Genomic DNA, 22793 nt, shown 5'->3' on the forward strand with positions numbered 1-22793 from the left:
GTATCCACAAGAGGGCGCCATGGTCAATATGTTGATCATCAGGCAAACTAGTTGCTGGACGAACTATTGTTAACTTAATTTATCTCCTGTAACTAGTGTAGGCATATTAGGCAATAGGCGGGGGGAAGTGACATTTTTCTTAAAGTTTCATGTTATGTAAGTAGCCTATATTAAGTTATAGCCTACGTATAGTCTCTGACCCCCATTCGTTTTCTAGAATGATTAATAAAACCAGTGTAAGTCTATAGTTTTCCCACGGCGCATCAAAAGCAGATTAGTAGAGGTCAGTGATCAAGGTCACGGGGGCAGGCTATAACTAACCGCGGTCACTAGGCTACTTGCACACAGCATAGGGTAAATAGCACAAAATAAATCCTACTGTCCATTTGATTTATATCGACGTGACACTGTGTTCCTTATAAAAGGTGATAGGCCTTCTAGGCTAGATGTACATGAACGCAATAATTCTTACAGCGAAAGACTTGTTGTGTCACTAGGGAAGAAAAAGAAAGCGCTTAAACGTTTACCACTCCCCCCGTCTCCTTGGTAGTGGCACTGGCCTGGGCCCATGAAAGCAGAAGTTCATCAGCTGATCAGACGTGTGCACCTTCACTCAGCTCAGTCTCAGCAGCAGTAGGCAGGCTAAACACAGTGAGCACTGAACAGAGCAGAATCTGTGACAGAGAGGAGGGATCATTCATAAGGCTTGCCTTGCGCCAGAGGTTATAGTTTCCGCTGTGCAGTCCAGTGGCGTAAGAAGAGAGAGAGAGAGAGAGAGAGAGAGAGAGCGCGACGGGAGCGATTGGGATAAAAACCATGTGCGGCAAGAAGTTGTAGAGGAGAATATGTAAATAAGTACAGAAAATTAAACCTTCATGTCATCGCCGAGGTCATCAGTCGCTGTGCGATCTGGACTCAAGTGAATACCCCCGTGGACCCATTTCAGCTTTAAAGGACACCGGGAGAAGGTGAGACAATTGACGCTTTTTACATTGTAGATTTAATTAAGTTGCCTAGGAAGTTGCCTACCTGTCTAGGACCCTCACTTTACGGTTACGCATGACATCCAGAGACCATGTGACAGTTAATTCGTTGAAGTCACTGATACCATACATGCAGTATCATCAGTTTATGTTGTAGGTTACACTTTTCGTAGCCATTAATTATAGCCTGTCCCTAACCTATATAGAAAAATCACACCCGTGTGAAGTGAGGGGAGCTAATATATTAAAGTCTAACTAATGTTGATTAGGTGATGTAATGGTGATGTAAAACAAACGGTGCCAACACAAACATTAAATGCCATTAACAATAAAGAGACAATATGACGTAAATGTTCCCTTCATTGCCAATGGCGTTTTTAAAACAATGAACTAAAAACAAACATTAAACCTGTATATAGGAGGGCCAATATACTATTGACTACTTACTGTATTAGCCTGCCCTATTACCTGTATACCCGTGCATGTGCATGTATACCCTCACATACATGCACCTCCAACAAGGCACAATTGCTACTACAGTTCTGTGCGGGATAGCCTATAACCTTGAGTAAATCAGAATGAATACTTATCAGTCTCTGTTCTGTACCTTGTGCTCTCCTTCAAACAGCCTCACCTGCATCTGGCACTCTTTCCGGTCACATGCACGCAGAGCTGTCTATCTACACTATAGTACTGTCATCTCCATGTGTAATTACCCCCTTGATGAACTCACATGTCTGTCCCTTCCCCATCCACACCTCACACCCTGACATGTGGGTCTGTCTGTCCTCGTTTAATCTACATCACACAATGCACTGATAGTTAATTTACTTCATGGTTTCCTCTCTCCCAATCCGTCTGTCTACCACTGTATCGACCATTCATCTTGGTCTGTTCTCTATCTTTGGATCAATTCTTATATCTATCCACTTAACTGTACTTTGTACCCCTGTCAAGCTTCCTGAAGTGAAGTCAGTCTCACTATTTTTAGTTTCCAATTACCGCTCTGCATGTCTTCCACTGTTTGCCAGGCTTCATTTAACATGGTCTGCTGTGTAAGGACTTTTGTTCAGGGGAAATATGCAGGTTGAACTTTAGCATGAGTTCAAATTAAGCTTCGATAAAATGTCAACTTTGCTTCAAGACCCCCAAATCAGCTATTCTGTTGCAGTTACTCGCTCGTTTCTGCCTGTTTATACGCAGTCAATGGTGTGTGTTAACGATGTCATGCGGAAAGCTGCCCAGCATGTCTACATTCTCTTCATTAAAGTTAATACATGTATGCAAAGGGCAATGAACTTAGGAAAACACGTGACAGCATACTGTGCTGACTCCTAATAAAATGTGTGTGTGACTCAGAAAATGAGTGTGTGCACACTGCACACGCATGCGTGCGTATGTGTGAGTGCATGCTTGAAGGTGTAACAGTCAGAATATCCAAGACTTTGCTCACAGATCACAGTGGCTTTTATTTTGTCATGTTTGCTTCCCTTCCTCTCTCTGTCAATACACTCAACCTTAAAAGCCATTTGCTGTGCAGCCTAATGGCTCCCAAATTGCCATCTGTAAAATCTAAAATCCAATACTCACTCTGTGTGTGTGTGTGTGTGTGTGTGTGTGTGTGTGTGTGTGTGTGTGTGTGTGTGTGTGTGTGTGTGTGTGTGTGTGTGTGTGCGTGTGCGTTTGCATGGCATCTGTGACATGAAGATACTTTTAGCCTTTTCTCCATTTGTCTCTCATTACCATAAACCAGGAAACGCATTTACAGCACTGTGTAATGAGCCATTAAATGTCCTTGTTGCTACATGTGTGTGCCATGACAAATCAGTCACCATTTGACTGATAAGAGCTTCTTATGCCACCTCCTCCACAGATGTTACAAGAAAGTCCATAGCCGGGGAATAAAAAAAAGGTGATTCTTCTCTCTGATATCCGACTAAAGCAGTTCCCTTTACCGACTGAAAACTCGCAGCAGCACAGAGGTCGCTCCCATCCTCGCCTTGCCGTCCGCCCTCGTCCCGCAGTCTCCGCAGCGATGGCGTCCTACAGCCCCGCTCCCACGCAAGAGGCGACCGCCCCGTCGGTGAAGTCGGCCGAAGTGGGAGAGTCGATGAAGCTGAAGAAGGAGATCTCCCTCCTGAACGGCGTGTGTCTGATCGTGGGCAACATGATCGGCTCGGGCATCTTCGTGTCGCCCAAGGGTGTGCTGATCCACAGCGCCTCCTACGGCCTGTCGCTGGTCGTGTGGACTGTCGGGGGGATCTTCTCGGTGTTCGGGGCCCTGTGCTACGCCGAGCTGGGCACCACCATCACCAAGTCGGGCGCCTCGTACGCGTACATCCTGGAGGCCTTCGGGGGCTTCCTGGCGTTCATCCGCCTGTGGACGTCGCTGCTGATCATCGAGCCCACCAGCCAGGCCATCATTGCCATCACCTTCTCCAACTACATGGTCCAGCCCATCTTCCCCACCTGCATAGCTCCCTACGTGGCCAACAGGCTCCTGGCTGCTGCCTGCATATGTAAGTTGCCACGGTGTGTGTGCGTGCGTGTGTGTGTGTGTGTGTGTGTGTGTGTGTGTGTGTGTGTGTGTGTGTGTGTGTGTGTTTTACCTAGTTTTCACACCAAAATGTATACGAGTCCCACCACTGCAGAGGCTAGTGGTTTTAATCCTATTCAGGGCCAGGCATTTCAAGAAACATGATTGGCTGTGTTCGAGGGAGGGCAAATCTCCCTCACTGCAGTAGTGCCTCATACAGGCTGGTCAGGGAACGGCTCAGCTAGGGAGTGTGTTCCTCACCGGTCCCACATGTGTTATACGTCCGTGACACCTCACTATCAGGTGAAACGCCTCCCTCTCAGGTAAAGCGAAGAGGCCGGCGATCTCACGTGCATTGGAGGGGACATGTGCTTGCCTACACCTTCCATAAAAATAACGAAATGAGCAGTAGGAGTCAAGGAACTACAGTAGAACATAATTTGACAGAACGATCAATTTGGGGGGGGGGGGGGGGGGGGTTGTATAAAATAAATTATTTAGTGATGTCTCAGAGCTTATACACAATGAAATAAACACCACAAGAGTAGAGACTAGATCTGACAACCTCCGGGTGATAGGTTCAGTGATAATCATACTTTACATCACGTTTAGCCAAACGTTCTTTCAAGAGGAACTGTGTACTCAAAAACAGAACTTATTCGCCAAAAGTGGAAAACATTAAGCAGTTGAGAAACAGGGGGACGGGCTTTACATGTCTGACTCCTTGACAAAGGGAGAACTGAAACGTAGTGGCGCAGGGCCTAAGTCAGTGTGTCAGCAGGCAGCAGCGGAGGCTGCCACACACGATGACACTGTGTTAAAGAGGAAAACAGGGAGGGAAAGAGACAGATTTCAGATTATGTTTCCTGCACTTAAAAGAGAGAGAGAGAGAGAGAGTAAAGGAAAATGCCACCTTACTCAGTCTACGAAAAGTCTCAGTGCCGTGTCATCATGTGTCACGAGTCTTTGTATGCAGGGCAACTTTGAAAAAGCAAACATTGTAGTCACACATCATTCATCGCTATGTAAAGCTAAAAACATATACACTACAGGGATGGACAACAGAGGTAACTCCAAATGGCATTACGAAGGAGTAACGCTCAGAGTGACAGGGACACTGTAGCGAGTCCTTAAAGTGGAACACTGAGGAAACTAAGAACAGAGAAATTGAATTCCGGCAACTTAGGCAACCAGAAAAGAGTAGTGGCAAAATCGCCCCATCGAGAGACCCGGAAAAGAAATCGCCGTTCATTTTCCTCATAGACTTTTCAAAAAGTATTTATTTAAAGACGTTTACGCCGCGGACAAAGCCAACTCTTGTCGTGACAAATCGTGACAACAAACACAATGTTTTGGGCCAAACAAAGAATTAGAAAGTAGAAAACATACAACACTTTATTTTGTTGTTTTTCTTCTTTGTAATTATTTGTTTGGTCCAAAATATTGTGTTTGTTGTCATGATTTGTCACGACAAGAGTTGGCTTTGTACGTCGCTTAAAAGGTCTTTAAATAAATAAGTTTCGAAATGTCTATGGGAAAAATGCATTGGGAACTATTTCCTGGGCCTGGCATCGTCATGAAAGGGGGCGGGACTGTGACGCTCTATATGTCAAAGAACCTTGCTACTAGTGGCAATAAATGTGTAATTAATTGACCTACCCGTGCACCCACACTCCACCCCACACACACACACACACACACACACACACACACACACACACACACACACACACACACACAGATAAGCTGTGCTCGGAGGAGGCCTCGCTGTGCTGATAGCGGTGTGGTAAAGTCCTCGCTGCAGTAAGACTCTGACCTGAGGAGCTAATGTGCTCCTGACAGCTCAGCACGATAGTAAAGCATTCAGAACTACTGTACCAAGAGTGGATCCAAAGTAAATATGGCTGCTGCCAGCAGGGCTCTATAAGAAAAACGTCATGCTGCACAGCTTAACCATGAAATCCTAAGAAACTGGTCGTTCTCACGTGCCCCGGGTAATGTCCCCCCCCCCCCCCCCCCCCCCCCCAACACCTCTACTATGGGATCAGATCTTCTTAGTTTCCACAACAGTCCACCAACGTTTGACCCTGTCACATCTGGTCTGTTTTTGAAATCCGCCAGGGGACAAGTCAGCATCCCCTGCACCTGATCTCAAACCTCCCACCCTTCTACACTTTCACTGTCAACACGCCACACCTCTGCCGCGGTGCGGCGAGAGGGGATTCCCTGTCACTCGGCACCGTCTGGGCCGGTGGGATGTGTTGTGTTTGAGTCGACGTCCCGCAGAGTGCATACTGGTTATTATCCTGTCCTGCCTCGCCGTGGAACAGGACAACATGTTGTGATTCCTTACCGGTGGTGGGAGTCAAATGTGGGAGGTAGCTTTATGGTGGTCGACGTGTGCATGAAAAGCACAGTGACGTAATCCTGATTCATCTCAAGGTTTGGTCGATGTGTCGGTTATATTTCACCGGGAGTTGAGTGTTTGAGCACAGCACATACTTGAGGTGATATGAACTTGAGTGATGATTAGAACAAAGGCACTGCTCTAGATAATGTATGTCCACTTGGCTTGTTTCTAAGGGAATTGTAATCTTAACAAAAGTCATAATAAAGATAAAAGAATATAATTTGTAGTAGCAGTGCTTTTCTCTGCACTAGCTAACTAACCGAGATAAGGTTTTTGTAGAATAAAACATATCTAATCCAATCTTGCTTCTTATAAACTCTGATGACTCGAAAGCACAGCGTGTAGTACTGTCTACTAGATTCCTAGAACTTGGGACGGACTAACATTGATAAGAGGCCACAGCAGAATAAGTCACAAGGAGAAGAAGCGTGAAAACATGTTTTCTTAAGGCCATTAAACCAGCTCGCAGTGTGAAGGACAATGAGACGAGTATGTATGCTGACTTGCCTGTCGTTTAGTGACTTTAGTCAGTCAGTGTGTCAATAGGCTTCAAACTTTTGAACTTCTTAATCCCCTCCGGAGAACAGGCATGTAAGGCAGTGGTTCGCAACCTTTTTAATGTCAAGGACCTCCAAATTGGCACCAATTAGACCCCCATTTGAAAAGATATGCCAGGGACCCCCATAAGAGAAGATTTTTACGGCTCTAGCAGTGATTCTCAACCTGTTTAATTTCAAGGACCCCCCAGCTTAACATGCATTAGTCTACGGACTCCCCATTTAATGGCATTTCTATCTCTGGAACCCCCAATTCATATTGTAAAATCAATGTTAATTTAACTCTGAGCCCGTCACCTTAACAGCAAGAAGTTTTCTGGATTTGATAAAAAATGCGTCATACAGTTCCTGCCGACAGCTCAGCCTCATAGCACTACTTTTATTTGGTTTGATGGGAAGAAGTAGTGACTACAACATCTCTCTCTGAGTCTCTAGGTCGTCCTCAGATGAGCCCTCCATCATCGTTTCCAGTCATCCCGGCTCTCCATACATCTGGCCAGATCGTTGTTACTTGGCTGCTATTTTCTGGCTCACCCTTCGTAATCCCTCATACAGAATCTTGTTAGTAACATGTGCAGTCTTGCTGATGTTAAGTACTGCACCCAGCATTCTGGTGTGACACCCGTCAAGGGACTTCTGCAGGGTTAGCTTCAGGGTCCAGCATTCACTGCCGTATGGGAGAACAGAGTCCACTGTTGCGTAGAAGAAGCTGAGTTTGATTTGACGGGGGAGATTGGAGTTCCACTGGTCATGCCATTCAGGGCCCTCCATGCAAGTGCCTTCCTCACTTTCAGATCTTGCTCGGTTGAGTTGACCCATGAGCCCAGGTACTTGAAGTCCTTGACTTCCTTCAGCACCTTCCTGTTGTTGTGAGAGGTGGATGTTCCGGTGAGATGTTATAGGTGATAACCTCAGTTTTATAGGCCAACATTGGCACACTCCAGCTCCACTCAGCTTGTTCCACGTTGTCGGAGAGCAGGCGGATGTCATCCGCATAGTCCAGGTCTGTCAGGACTACTTTGGGATATGTCGTCTCGACCTCCTTGGTGAGTGAAGCCAAGATCCTGCTCTCGTCCACTGATGGCTTTCCTGAGTGCATAGTCCAGGACTATGATGGAGAGGAAGGGGGCTGGGGTGTCCCCCTGCATTACATTGTCAACAGAAAATATTGAGCCTATAGAACTCACCCCCATTCTCTCACTGAATGCCACTGCCCAGACACACAGCTGACTTAACTAAAGGTGATTAGCAGACACACAGCAGGAGCTCATCAATTAGGTAGGAAGTGGAACATCAAAACCAAGCGTGGGAAAATCAACAAACACAATGTATATTTTGGCTCCTACAGTTCCATTTGTACACTCAGAGTTACAGACCAATATGTGTGTGCGTGTGTGTGTGTGTGTGTGTGTGTGTGTGTGTGTGTGTGTGTGTGTGTGTGTGTGTGTGTGTGTGTGCGCACGCACGCACGCATGCATATGAGAGAGAGAGTGAGAGAGAGAGAAAGATTACATTGTAATCTTTGACAAAATTCCGACCAGTGTTTCACAGCAGTCACATGTCGCAGATATGTAAATGGAAGCAGTTGTGGAATCAGTGTTTGTCCACTCCATTCCTGACACGCTCATTTACATTTAGCTGTTTTGCGCCTCTGCATTTAGTCCCTGTCCTTGTCTGGCGTGTGTGCATGTCAGCTTGTATGTGCTGCACTCAGCTGTTCCCCGTCTGAAACAACAGGGCAGTCTGCTTGGGTCAGCAGCACCATTTCCTTAAACCAGGCATACTTGCATACGGAAACGCACATGCATGACACGCACTGTTAAGACAATTACCATAAACATATTCATATATGTCAAAGAACCTTGCTACTAGTGGCAATAAATGTGTAATTAATTGACCAACACACACACACACACACACACACACACACACACCAGGCCAATATGTCAAAGCGCCTTGCTACTAGTGGCAATAAATGTGTAATTAATTGACCTACCCACCCACACTCCACAACACACACACACGTGCACGTGTGTATGTGCGTGCGTGCATGTGAGTGTATCCGCATGTTCTATTTGGTATTCAACAACCTATATACAGAAGTGTGTAATGTATCCTATGGCTTCCTCCTTCAGGTTTGCTGACCTGGGTCAACTGTGCCTATGTGAAATGGGGCACCAGAGTCCAGGACTTCTTCACCTATGCCAAGGTCATTGCTCTAATCGCCGTCATCATCACTGGCTTGGTGTTGATTGGAGAAGGTACTGTCTGACACCATCTCTTTCCTTCCTTTTATACTTTGGTAGCTATACCTGGGCATGATAGGAATCCTTTCATTGTTCATCTTTATCTGTTGCCTACTGATGCGTAATTGGCGAGTTCGCTTGTGTTACACTGATATTGGTGACCTACCAATATACGTTGCACTACAGTACTTCCGTTATGGGTAATATAACATGCATGCAGTCATTTCATTTTACACAAATTGTTTATTTGGAGTTCTGGAGTAGATGTATGAGCAAAATCGGATTAGTTTATGTGCTAAAAGTGTGATTTCTAGAGCTGTTTTGCCCCACGCAATGAGAGTGAACAGGATTGTTACTTCGGCCCCTTTGTTGACGGGGAACAAACTCAACTGACAAGATTATTGATAATATTTATAATACTTACAACTCAAGGTTATACCAATGTTCAACATTCCATCTGTCACACCTTCCACAGTTTGGAAATTGCTATTGAAACAGCACTGCACAAAAATGTCGCTAACGTGCATGCATGCGTTGTATGGCCATCCTGTTTCCTAGGTCACACTCAGAACTTTGACAACTTGTTTGAAGGCTCGTCCCAAGACCCAGGGCACATCGCTCTGGCCCTGTACTCGGCTCTGTTCTCTTACTCTGGATGGGACACCCTCAACTTTGTCACAGAGGAGATAAAGGACCCAGAGAGGTAGGGACAGTATGCGTTATACAAGAATTTTAAATGCAGAAACAAACCTACCGGTATTCCTGTAGAGCTAAGGGGTCACCTTTCACTGTGGTTCTGTATCATGACGATAATATTGAGTTGGACACTTGATCCTAGTGGTCCCTATTCTGGGACAAACATTCGGGAAAAATGTGACCTCTATTATGCTCATAATGTCTCTATATGCGATGTCATGTGCGCTTGTAGATCGGCTATTGTCTGAAAACATTTGGTGTTGAGGGAAAAAGAAGGGGGGCTATCTATACTTGGGGGACTCCATTCTGGTTAAGTGAACAACCCGATATTTTAACAGAAGGTGAACAATGCCTGAAGACACCTGGAGGTTGCCACAATGCCATGATTTAACCATCACACACACTCAACAATAATTCATAAAATAATAATAATAAAGTGGGTAGGGACTGAACTTGTACTTTGGTATGTTCTGGACAAATCAATTAAATAGAAAACCAAGCGCGCGCGCGCGTGCGTGTGTGTGTGTGTGTGTGTGGGGGGGGGGGGGGGTACATGTGTGCACGTCTATGCGTGGCGTGGAATGTTAGCATTTTATCCCTTTGCTTCAAATCACACTGCTAAAAGCTGACCAAATAAAGACATGCGATCACGTATCTGAGTTCTCAGGCAGATTAGGTGACAAACACCCCCACACACCTTCACCAAATCCCTCACACTGCCTCTTCCCTGCCCCTAAGCAAGGGGTCATACTGATGGTGAACTCAGAATCCAAGACTCAAGATTCAAAGCGTTCCTCCTGTAAATTGACCCCCTCTATCTCCCTCTGTTGTTCGTTCATGTGAACTACAGAAACCTGCCATTGGCCATTGCCATTTCCATGCCCATAGTGACCGTGATTTACATCTTGACCAACGTGGCGTACTACACCGTGCTCCCCATCCCTGCCATCCTGGACAGCGATGCCGTGGCCGTGGTAAGGAGTCTCATTGTCCTTTTAAACGCGATTCGGAAAAGTCACATTTCAGGTAGGCTCATGTTCATTGAGAAAGAGGCACCAGGTTGACACTGAGCTAATTATAAAGTTCGGTGAGGTAAGGTAAGGTAATGTGTGAATGTCCCCGAGGGGAGTGCAAAATGTAATAATAACCAGTAAGACGCCTGAGGGCTAGACGCGACTTCGCCCTAATCGCACATTTGAGTCATGCACATCTCAGTAACCTTATGTTTATCGACGTGGCCCCAGGCTGTCAGTGAGGTAAGGTATGGTAATGTAAGGTAAAACTTTTATATACCCGAGGGGCAATTTGTTTTGCACGCACAGGCTGAAAATGAATGTAAATATTAAAATAAACTTGATTTGAATAGTACTTTCCAGAATAGGGTTGAGCCGTGTGTCATTATGCCCACAAATCTAAACAGACAGTGTCACGTGTACTGGAGAATGCTGTTTGGGCTGACTATTTAAACTAATGGAAGTGATCAGAAGACCATGTTAGGATAAAGATGTTCTCACCTGCTCTGTGGTTGTCCATCCATCCATCCATCTTCAACCGCTTATCCGTAGTCGGGTCGCGGGGGCAACAGCTCCACCAGAGAGCTCCAGACTTCCCTCTCCAGAGCAACATTAGTGACTTCCTCCTGGGGGATTCCGAGACGTTCCAAGGCCAGTGAGTCGATGTATTTCCTGTGGTCGTTACTGAGTCTTCCGTCTTCTCACCTCCCAGACCTTTGCAGACCAGGTGTTTGGCGTGATGAACTGGACCATTCCTCTAGCTGTGGCTCTGTCCTGCTTCGGAGGACTGAATGCCTCCATCTTGGCTGCTTCTAGGTGAGTGGTAACTGGTATACGACCACTTTGGATTGGAAGAAAATGTAAAAAAGAAAAAAAAAGTTAAATATTGATTAAAACCAGAAAATAAAAATGGTTATGAAATATCATGATATTACGATTACCCAGATGATATCTGGTCTATATTGGTATAGTGTAATATTGATATATTGCCCAGCCCTTGTTACATGCGTCACTGGTCATTATGTGTTCCATGCATCACTGGTCATTATGTGTTCCATGCATCACTGGTGATTATGCGTTCCATGCATCACTGGTCATTGTGTTCCATGCATCACTGGTCATTATGTGTTCCATGCATCACTGGTCATTATGCGTTCCATGCATCACTGGTCATTATGTGTTCCATGCATCACTGGTCATTATGTGTTACATGCATCACTGGTCATTATGTGTTCCATGCATCACTGGTCATTATGTGTTACATGCATCACTGGTCATTATGTGTTACATGCATCACTGGTCATTATGTGTTCCATGCATCACTGGTCATTATGCGTTACATGCATCACTGGTCATTATGTGTTACATGCATCACTGGTCATTATGTGTTCCATGCATCACTAGTCATTATGTGTTCCATGCATCGATTACCCAGATGATATCTGGTCTATATTGGTATAGTGTAATATTGATATATTGCCCAGCCCTTGTTACATGCGTCACTGGTCATTATGTGTTCCATGCATCACTGGTCATTATGTGTTCCATGCATCACTGGTGATTATGCGTTCCATGCATCACTGGTCATTATGTGTTCCATGCATCACTGGTCATTATGTGTTCCATGCATCACTGGTCATTATGCGTTCCATGCATCACTGGTCATTATGTGTTACATGCATCACTGGTCATTATGTGTTACATGCATCACTGGTCATTATGCGTTACATGCATCACTGGTCATTATGTGTTACATGCATCACTGGTCATTATGTGTTCCATGCATCACTGGTCATTATGTGTTACATGCATCACTGGTCATTATGCGTTCCATGCATCACTGGTCATTATGTGTTCCATGCATCACTGGTCATTATGTGTTACATGCATCACTGGTCATTATGTGTTCCATGCATCACTGGTCATTATGTGTTACATGCATCACTGGTCATTATGCGTTACATGCATCACTGGTCATTATGCGTTACATGCATCACTGGTCATTATGTGTTACATGCATCACTGGTCATTATGTGTTCCATGCATCACTGGTCATTATGCGTTACATGCATCACTGGTCATTATGCGTTACATGCATCACTGGTCATTATGCGTTACATGCATCACTGGTCATTATGTGTTACATGCATCACTGGTCATTATGTGTTCCATGCATCACTGGTCATTATGTGTTCCATGCATCACTGGTCATTATGCGTTACATGCATCACTGGTCATTATGCGTTACATGCATCACTGGTCATTATGCGTTACATGCATCACTGGTCATTATGTGTTCCATGCATCACTGCTCATTATGCGTTACATGCATCACTGGTCATTATGTGTTCCATGCATCACTGGTCATTATGCGTTACATGCATCACTGCTCATTATGCGTTACATGCATCACTGGTCATTATGCGTTACATGCATCACTGCTCATTATGCGTTACATGCATCACTGGTCATTATGTGTTACATGCATCACTGCTCATTATGCGTTACATGCATCACTGGTCATTATGCGTTAAATGCATCACTGGTCATTATGTGTTCCATGCATAACTGCTCATTATGCGTTACATGCATCACTGCTCATTATGCGTTAAATGTATCACTGCTCATTATGCGTTACATGCATCACTGGTCATTATGCGTTAAATGCATCACTGGTCATTATGCGTTACATGCATCACTGGTCATTATGTGTTCCATGCATCACTGGTCATTATGTGTTACATGCATCACTGGTCATTATGTGTTACACGCATCACTGGTCATTATGTGTTACACGCATCACTGGTCATTATGCGTTACATGCATCACTGCTCATTATGCGTTCCATGCATCACTGCTCATTATGCCATGCCATGTTCTTTGTCCCAAAAGGCTTTTCTTCGTTGGCTCCAGAGAGGGTCATCTACCAGACTTCCTGTGCATGATCCATGTTGAGCGCTACACTCCCATTCCCGCTCTGCTCTTCAACGTCAGTCAGACCTTTCATTTTCACAAAGCTCATTTTGGCAGCGTTTGTTACTTAAAACTCTATTTATGTTGTTGTCTCCCAGCGTCTCCCAGGGTTCTATACAAGGTCAAATCCTTGTTTCCCCCACACCAAATCTCTTTGCCGAAAATAGCCAATCTAGGAGGTAGAAACTCACAATGCCTCAACACACGAACATTTGGCAAAAATGAACGAACACTCAGAAATAGCCAATTTACGAGCTTGCAGATTGGCTGTTTTTGCTATTTGACATACAACAAGGCATATAGTATGGTTTAATATAGATAAACCTGTATGTTGATTTTGTCATATCATTTTATATATAATATATATAGTAAGATGTGTGCCTAGTATACATGTCTTTGTAAAAGTATGAATTTATTCGCCTATGGAGTTGGATCGCTTTCGCTTCAATTCCATTTGTCTGTCTGCCAGCCCACCTGTCTGTCCGTCCTTCCGTAATATTCATGACACTTGGTGAAAATGATCAGTAGGCCTTTACAAGTTTCAAAGGTCAAAAGTCACATACAACTAACAAAAAAAGAATAGCTTCTAGAACGACTATTTTAGCTATTTGTCTTGTGAGAAAGTAGTCGGGAGGCTGTCCTGAAGAGATTCATAGATTTTGGGTCACAAAAGTCAAGGTCACAATCAAGGTCAAGATTAGAATCAAGAGCAGAAGGGACTATGGAGGATTGTCATTCAATTTGGTAGGAATAATCTGATCATCATCATACTGGCTGCATCGAAATCTACAAATACCATTTAAGCGGTATAAAAGTCAATTAGATATGTAGTATAATATCGTTTCGCATCTTTGTGACTGGCCTAAACATTCTCCCCTTCCTCCCCACACACACAGGAACAGTTTTGACGTGGGTTTTGGCATAATACATTTGGAAATATTAAAATCTTTCCCTTGCGCATGGCACAAGATCGGTGTAACAGTTGCAGAGTGGTCAAGGCTCCAAGAATAGACTGAGGCCTCACTCACACCTTTCGATCTAGCATACAACATTGATGCATGCTAGATGTAAGCAAGATGTAAGTGTCATGGCCGCCCCAATGCATTGCTCTATGGCTTGATACAACATTTTGGACTACAAGCTGTTGTATGGCTTTCGGCTGTGTTTCGACTGCCCCCTCCCCCTCTTACAACACAAATGTTGTGTCAAACCTAGCTCTGGTCCATAGCCTTCTACTGCTTCGATTCTGCCCTGCAGTAAGGCTATGTGACTATCAGTATTAAATCTCAAATCGAAATCAGACCAGCCTCTCCTCTTTTGTGGAAATCTCACGAACGTTTGACCTACTCACCAATAAAAAGACGGGTTGTGTCAATAGAAAGCCTACTTTCCTTAGTGGACGCACTCTGAGCCCCCCACCACACGTATAAACGGTACTTTTTGGACAGAAAGGGATTTTTTTTCACCGGAGGAAAAATATTCTCTATGAGGCAGTTCTCTGGGCAATATCGGTAGAGGGCGCAGCGGAGTAACTAAAAGTATTTTTTTCCCGGTGGAAACTAAATCCCTTTTTGGCCAAAAAGTACCGTTTATACGTGTGGTGGGGGGCTCAGAGTGCGTCCACTAAGGAAAGTAGGCTTTCTATTGACACAACCCGTCTTTTTATTGGTGAGTAGGTCAAACGTTCGTGAGATTTCCACAAAAGAGGAGAGGCTGGTCTGATTTCGATTTGAGATTTAATACTGATAGTCACATAGCCTTACTGCAGGGCAGAATCGAAGCAGTAGAAGGCTATGGACCAGAGCTATGTCAAACCATGTGACTCCCATTGGAAATGCATTGGGGCAAGATGTATCACGCCTTTGTATACAACAAGCATACATCAGTCTGTTGCGAAGGTGTGAGCGAGGCCAAAGTCCAAGAATGTAGATCTTTTGTATTTATTTACCTTCAAAACAGCCCATATACTGGATTGTCACAGTCAAGGTCTGAGGCACAACAGCCTAATACTTAAAAAAAAGCCAAAAGTAAGAAATAAACACTTGATAACTAAACGAAGACAAAAACAACAAAGCAAGAACCAAAGAAACTATAAACAGGCTATGCCTTCCCTGAACTTAAGACACTGGCAGCTCTCCCTTGTTGTCTACTTGTTAGTCTCTAGCCAACTGAGCAATTCCTCTCACCTCAACATTTCAGCCTCCCTTATATACCAGGTGAGACCCACCCCCAATGATTAGTAATTGGAACAATCAACTCAAACAAGGTAAACCCATAAGTTAGACTAACTATACTTTTATATAAATTACACATTTCCTTACTAGACTCTGAATGTATTTCAAGGCATCAAAAAAATAGAATTAGTCAACAATATGCTGCTTCACATAGACACATCTCCAAGCCATCTTGATGACTGTCAATTAATGGAAGCAGCTGTGCAGTGTGCGTTTGTAATGTTTTACATTGTGGAGTCTTCTAGTGTCTATATCGGTATCGGCCAATCGTGAGGAAAAACAATCAGTGATCGGGATCAGTTAAAAAAGACCTGATCGGAGCGCTCATATGTGAACCTCTTTATTGTATAATTCCATTCTGGGCGGGAACCCCTTTTGGTGTTTTAACTAAGCATTATGTTATACTTTAGCTATTGAAAAATATCAGATCTACAAGCTCATAACGCGCTATGAGCTTGTAGGTATGCTATTTTTGAAAAACCCCGTGAAAATGCGGCACAAATCTTTGAATATAATATTCTTTCAGAAGACTTTTTTTTTTCTCGACCTCAGGCCTAAATGGGTTAAAGCCATTGTTCTGTGTCCCTCAGATCCTCCATTATATGACAGAAATGTTCAATGTTTTATGACATTTCCCTCTTCACAATGACATTTAAAGGTTTGCCTACTGAATGTCTCTGCAGGGTGCCATGGCGCTGGTCTACCTGTGTGTAGAAGACATCTTCAGACTGATCAACTACTACAGCTTCAGCTATTGGTTCTTTGTGGGCTTGTCCATCTTAGGACAACTCTATCTACGCTGGAAGCAGCCTGAGAGAGCGAGACCACTAAAGGTACCACAGTCATAGCCACAAACCACAACCAACGCAATGTAGCGCACACACACACACACACACACACACACACACACACACACACATTTAAATCTATTAAAGGTATATTCAGTGATTTCACTTAATTCAAATATCACTTATTCTTTTGTTTTGTTGTGATAATCCTCCCTACTATAGAGTGTGCTGGCCATATAAGGAGTTCCTCCCTGTCCCCAGTTAACCCCAAAAAACCTTAGGTTTCGTTTTTGACTCTCTATCCTGATTGGACGAAAGGCTGGGTCCCACAGCCAAAAACGAAACCTACGGTTTTTTGAGTGAAATCACTGAATATACCTTTAATGTTTCATTATATTTTGATTTTTGATTGTTTATTTATTTTCGTGTCATGCACACCTTGTGCCCAACCCTCATGGGTTTATAAGACACCATTTCACAGTTGCAATTACAGCATGTTTTACATTACATAATTTATGCATTTACAGCATGTTTACATTACATAACTAGAAAAAGTGCCCTTCTGGGCACTGGTCTCCACCAGGATTCTTCCTCAGCCTAGTGGGAATATGCGTGCACAGTTTCATCGCAATGGGATGCTGCGTTGAGGAGTTGTGGCGATTTGTACAAAGCGGGCTACTCCTGAAAACTGTAGGAGCCAGTCGTGGCCAATCAGGATGGAATATGAGAAATCAAACAAACCTGTCTTGATCACATGACTATGGAGATCATGTGTACCGATTTGCGTGACATTTTGATAAAATCTGAAGGAGTAATAATAGAAAATATGTTTTACATATGTCGGCCTCCTGGTGGCGCTATAAAGAGCAGATGTGAAAAATTCCAGACAAAGGTTTTTCCTTGGCCTCTAGGGAGTTGGCATACAAAGTTATCCACAGATCCGTGCAGTTAGAGGTAAAAACACTTTTCGGCCAGTTATAGCGCCACCTTGAGGCTGAGTTGAAATTGTTCATGTGGCATTTCAACCTCGGCCTAGTGGGAATGTGGGTGCACAATTTCACGGAAATCACGCGATGTGTTCATGATTTGCAGCATTTTGTTTGAAACTGAGCACTCCTGTGAACTTTGGAAGCCAATCTTAACCAATCAGGATGGAGTGTGAGAAATCTGAAAGACCGGTTTCGTTGAATGGCTCTAGAGAGACTGTGTACCAATTTGCGTGTTGTTTGGACAAAATCTGTAGGTGTACTGTGCAAAAACTTGTTTTGCACAAAGCGGCCTCCTGGTGGCGCTATAACAGGCCCTTCTGGAAAGTTTGGGGCAGAGGTTCATCGTTGGCATCCAGGGAGTGTGTGTGCAAAATTTGGCATCGACCGGGTTAACAGTGGCCGAGATTAGCTGCTCACGGACACACGGACGGATACACACACACACACACACACACACACACACACACACACACACACACACACACACACACACACACACACACACACACACACACACACACACACGGACGGACGGACGGAGTGCAAAACATACTCTCCCCCCATGCCTTCGGCCTGGTGGAGACAATTAACTAGAAAAAGTGCCCTTCTGGGCACAGGTCTCCACCAGGATAGGAATGTAGGACATTGCAGCTTGCCTTCATCTGGTGGTTGGATAAAAGGCCAACAAAAGTAAATTAGAGGTAAAAACACTTTTCAGCCAGTTATAGCGCCACCTTGAGGCTGAGTTGAAATTGTTCATGTGGCATTTCTTCCTCGGCCTAGTGGGAATGTGCGTGCACAATTTCACGGAAATCACGCAATGTGTTCATGATTTGCAGCATTTTGTTTGAAACTGAGCACTCCTGTGAACTTTGGAAGCCAATCTTAACCAATCAGGATGGAGTCTGAGAAATCTGAAAGACCCGTTTCGTTGAATGGCTCTAGAGAGACTAGCTGTGTACCAATTTGCGCGATGTTTGGACGAAATCTGTAGGTGTACTGTGCAAAAACTTGTTTTGCACAAAGCGGCCTCCTGGTGGCGCTATAACAGGCCGTTGTGGAAATTTTGGGGCAGAGGTTCATCGTTGGCATCCAGGGAGTGTGTGTGCAAAATTTGGCATCGACCGGGTTGTTTTGCACAAAGCGGCCTCCTGGTGGCGCTATAACAGGCCGTTCTGGAAAGTTTGGGGCAGAGGTTCATCGTTGGCATCCAGGGAGTGTGTGTGCAAAATTTGGCATCGACCGGGTTAACGGTGGCCGAGATTAGCTGCTCACGGACACACGGACGGACACACACACACACGGACGGACGGAGTGCAAAACATACTCTCCCTTCGGCCTGGTGGAGACAATTATATTACACCTCAGATGTATGTGCTCTGTCTTCTTCTTTCCCAAGCTTGACAGATAAAATCTGCTACAATCTGTCTCTGTTCTTATTTTACTGGATCTTAGTGCCGCGTTTGACACTGTGGATCATTCAATATTACTACAAAGATTAGAGCACTATGTGGGACTCTCTGGAACTGTTATTCAGTGGTTCAAATCATACCTTCAGAATAGGAAATACTTTGTCTCTATTGGAAACTGTGTGTCCAAACAGATGGCTATGACCTGTGGGGTTCCACAGGGGTCCATTTTAGGACCCCTCCTATTTAATTTATATATGCTTCCCCTAGGACAAATAATAAGCAATAATAAAGTAAATTACCATAATTATGCAGATGACACGCAAATCTACATATCAGTTACATCAACTGACTATGGTCCTATTGATTCCCTCTGTCATTGCATTGAGGAAATTAATGAGTGGATGCGGCAAAACTTTCTTCAATTAAATAAAGATAAAACTGAGATAATTGTTTTTGGACCACAGAAACAGAGACGGAGTGTAATTTCTCACCTTGAATCGCGGTCTCTTATACCCAAGAGTCAGGTGAGAGATCTTGGTGTTATCCTAGACTCAGATTTAAATTTTAACAGTCATATCAAAACTGTAATTTCATCTGCCTATTATCACCTTAAAAATATTGCAAGAGTTAGAGGAATTATGTCCAAGCAAGACCTAGAAACACTTATACATGCTTTTGTTTCCAGTAGACTGGATTACTGCAATGGTCTGCTCACAGGACTTTCAAACAAAGCTCTTCGTCAACTCCAACTAATTCAGAATGCTGCTGCTAGAGTCCTGACAAAAACTAGAAAATATGACCATATTACACCAATCCTAAAATCCTTACATTGGCTACCAGTGTCCCAGAGAATTGATTTTAAAATTTTATTACTTGTCTATAAATCTGTTTGTGGCTTTGGGCCCAGCTACATCTCAGACATGCTGAAGCCATATGAGCCCTCCAGAACCCTTAGGTCATCTGAGGCTGGCCTACTGATAGTTCACCCGATAGCTGGAACAAAACATGGTGAAGCAGCATTCCACCATTATGCACCACAAACCTGGAATAACATTCCAGGTTACATTAGAAAATCCCCAACCATAGCCGTTTTTAAGTCAAATTTAAAAACGTATTTATTTAACATTGCATATCCCAATTAACTGTGTTTCTATTAAAGGTGGGAGTATCTGTTGTAATGTAATTGTATCTATTATAATCTGTATTCCTTTTAAAGTGCACTGTTGCACTCTGTATTTGTTTTTATTCTGTAAAGCACTTTGAATTGCCTTGAGCATGAAAGGTGCTATATAAATAAAATTGCCTTGCCTTGCCTTACAACGAAAGTCCCTTTGTCAAAACATTTGTCTCTTTGTCATTTTTACATAGTCATTTAAATCTAGGAAATCCCCACATATAGAAGACATCTTATCAACCAGAATATCCCTTATGTCATCGTATTTAGAGCAGTAAAACAAAAAGTGAACTTCGTTTTAAATTTATTTATAAAGCTTCAACTACCCTTTTAACATGTAAATATTATGCTCACATTTCTCTGGCACCATAATCTATAGGCTTAATGGAGCCAACAACAATGCACTTACGGCTGTTAATATGTTCATTTCTGCCCTTAGTTTGCTGTGCCTCTATAATCTCTTATCTAATAAAGCAAAGTGAATCATCGAAAAAGAAAGAAAATAGACTTTCTTGAAATAGGTAATCCGACAAAATATCATTATGGTGGAAAATAGCCCCCGGTGTGTCTGAACTTCAAACGGCCATGGCTTAACCACACAGTGATAAAACAGGGCAATCAGAGCAGAAGACTGCTAGACCTTCACTCACATTGCCTCAGGGGCAGCGGTGGCCGAACGGTTTGCGGAGCGGTCTTGATATCGCAAGGTCGCTAGTTCGTATCCCCGGACCGGCACGTTAAAATTACCACCGCTGAAGTGCCCTTGGACAAGGCATTGAACCCCTACCATGAAATGTTCTATGAGCAGGGCCTGGCTGTAAACAAGTTCTTGAGCTTAGTCCAGTTACCCTGGGTAAACATAGTACCTTTCTTTCCCCTCTCTCTCTCTCTGTGTCTCTTTCTCCCACAGCTCAGTCTGTTCTTCCCCATCGTCTTCTGTTTCCTCACCGTCTTCCTGGTGGTGGTGCCGCTATACAGTGACACCGTGAACTCCCTGATTGGTATTGGCATCGCTCTGTCAGGTGTGCCCGTCTACTTCCTCTTCATCTACACTCCGGCCACAAAGAGGCCCATGTGGTTCCGAGAGTATATCGGTAAGAGAAGTGCACAAGACACGCATGGACACTGAACATGATAGGATAGCAAATGCTACTTCGATGCCGAGCGTGGTCGCCTGACCCTAAACTCAACGCTCAGTTACTGTGTGTCAAGAAATCCATTCACTTTCAAACTGTTCATTATATTGTTAATAGAAAGAAATATCACCCTACATTTGTTGTACACAAGTACAAGTACAGAGTTATAGAAAGCTACTATCAGTGACACTCATTTTGTTTTTTACCACTGCTGGATCACTTGCACAGTTCAATATTATGCAGTCTTTTAGCTCTCTGTATGAGGGTGTTTTGTGAAAGTAATATGAAAGTGTAATAATGAACTTGGCACAGACAGTAATATTGTAACATACCTCATTACTTTTAATTGAAAGTAATACCATTTTATATATTCCATTAAACCAACACTGCAACATACTGTATGTGGTCTAATCTGATGCTGTGGCATCATTCAGTAGGTAAATGGCAGTTATACTGGTCCTTTCCCCAAGCAAATGACAATGTATTTCACATTCATCCATTCAAACACATACAGTTGTAGAGGAAACGATTGATTCTAAAAACCGATTGATTCTCGAATGATTCTAAATGTACCCAATGTACACAAGATTTGGCCTGGGTCAACTCATGGTGATAACATCTTATCCTAACACTTCACTAGCAACTTCATTGTGACTTCACGATCAAGGTACAGAAATGTCATGCAAGACTAATCTCGCTCTCTCTGTCTCTGACCATCACAGCCAGAGCCGGCCTGGTGATTCAGAAGGTGTGCTACTCTGTCGTGACGGAATTGGACAAAGAGGACTAAAAGAAAAAACAGTACAGCGGTTTAGAAGTAATATTCTGCTGGAGACTTGCAACGCACAAGAGGCCTAATCCAAGCCCATCCTGACCAGCCAATCACAATAGACTTCTAAGCACAATGTCTGGACTCAAGTGTTACCAAAAAGCAGCTTTCTGAACTGCTCATCATCATTTTGATGATGTTTATGGATGTACGATGGTGGCGCTCCCTCAGTGGCCAAGATGACCTTCCAACTGACTGTGACTTGATACAACACTGCACAGGAATCAACACCCCTTTCTGTTAGAAAGATGTACTAATGTAAAGAACTGGCATTTCTAATTGAGACGTCTGACGATTATTTACATGCAACAAGGGCTAGAAACTTTTAGATCTAATTTAAAAATGATTAGGATTGTTTTAAGTGGAAAGGAGGATCTTTTAAACTAAAGCACTGGTGCCCACTAACCACAGACGATATCATATTTTGTAGTAAGACTTAATATGAATAGGAATAGAAAAAATATTTTTAAATTTATATTTATCCTGTTGCATTTGTATTGTGACACAGATATAAGTTCTTAAAGGGCTATCCCCCCTCCCCCCCCCCCCCCATCACCACACACACACCTTACAATTGTATTGTATTCTTTCTCTCTCATGTTATGCACATGCAAGAGGATTTGAGAGTAGAGAAATGCAGTAAGACTTATGTATTTATAATAAACAAAATATATTTGTGGACAATAAAAATGCCTTTTCCACCCCGTTTTGTCCAATACACTGCAATGAATGAGCCAGGAAATCATATCACAAGGAACACACCACTATGGTCGATATAAGACAGCTGCTCTTTAATTAGAATACATACATAATGACA

The 22793-nt window shown here is 43.5% G+C and overlaps 1 protein-coding gene across 1 annotated transcript; it reads left to right on the plus strand.

Moving 5' to 3' along the window:
- Positions 1–646: 646 nt before the first annotated feature.
- Positions 647–22701, plus strand: slc7a7 (solute carrier family 7 member 7). Its single transcript, XM_083788518.1, has 10 exons — positions 647–968; positions 2857–3502; positions 8622–8747; positions 9291–9435; positions 10279–10402; positions 11154–11257; positions 13334–13430; positions 16332–16481; positions 20922–21105; positions 21870–22701. The coding sequence occupies exons 2-10, from the start codon at positions 3019–3021 to the stop codon at positions 21935–21937; spliced, it is 1482 nt and encodes a 493-aa protein (XP_083644644.1). The 5' UTR covers positions 647–968; positions 2857–3018; the 3' UTR covers positions 21938–22701.
- Positions 22702–22793: the final 92 nt, after the last annotated feature.

The sequence above is a fragment of the Protomyctophum parallelum genome, assembly GCF_964188405.1.
Source record: "Protomyctophum parallelum genome assembly, chromosome: 18".
In the NCBI taxonomy this organism is placed as follows: domain Eukaryota; kingdom Metazoa; phylum Chordata; class Actinopteri; order Myctophiformes; family Myctophidae; genus Protomyctophum; species Protomyctophum parallelum.

Excerpts from the sequence above, each read along its gene's own strand:
- slc7a7 (XM_083788518.1), top strand. The coding sequence starts at position 3,019 with ATGGCGTCCTACAGCCCCGCTCCCACGCAAGAGGCGACCGCCCCGTCG. Across the intron at positions 13,431-16,331 it reads TTCCCGCTCTGCTCTTCAAC|GGTGCCATGGCGCTGGTCTA; the intron begins GTCAGTCAGACC and ends ATGTCTCTGCAG. Across the intron at positions 16,482-20,921 it reads AGAGAGCGAGACCACTAAAG|CTCAGTCTGTTCTTCCCCAT; the intron begins GTACCACAGTCA and ends TTTCTCCCACAG.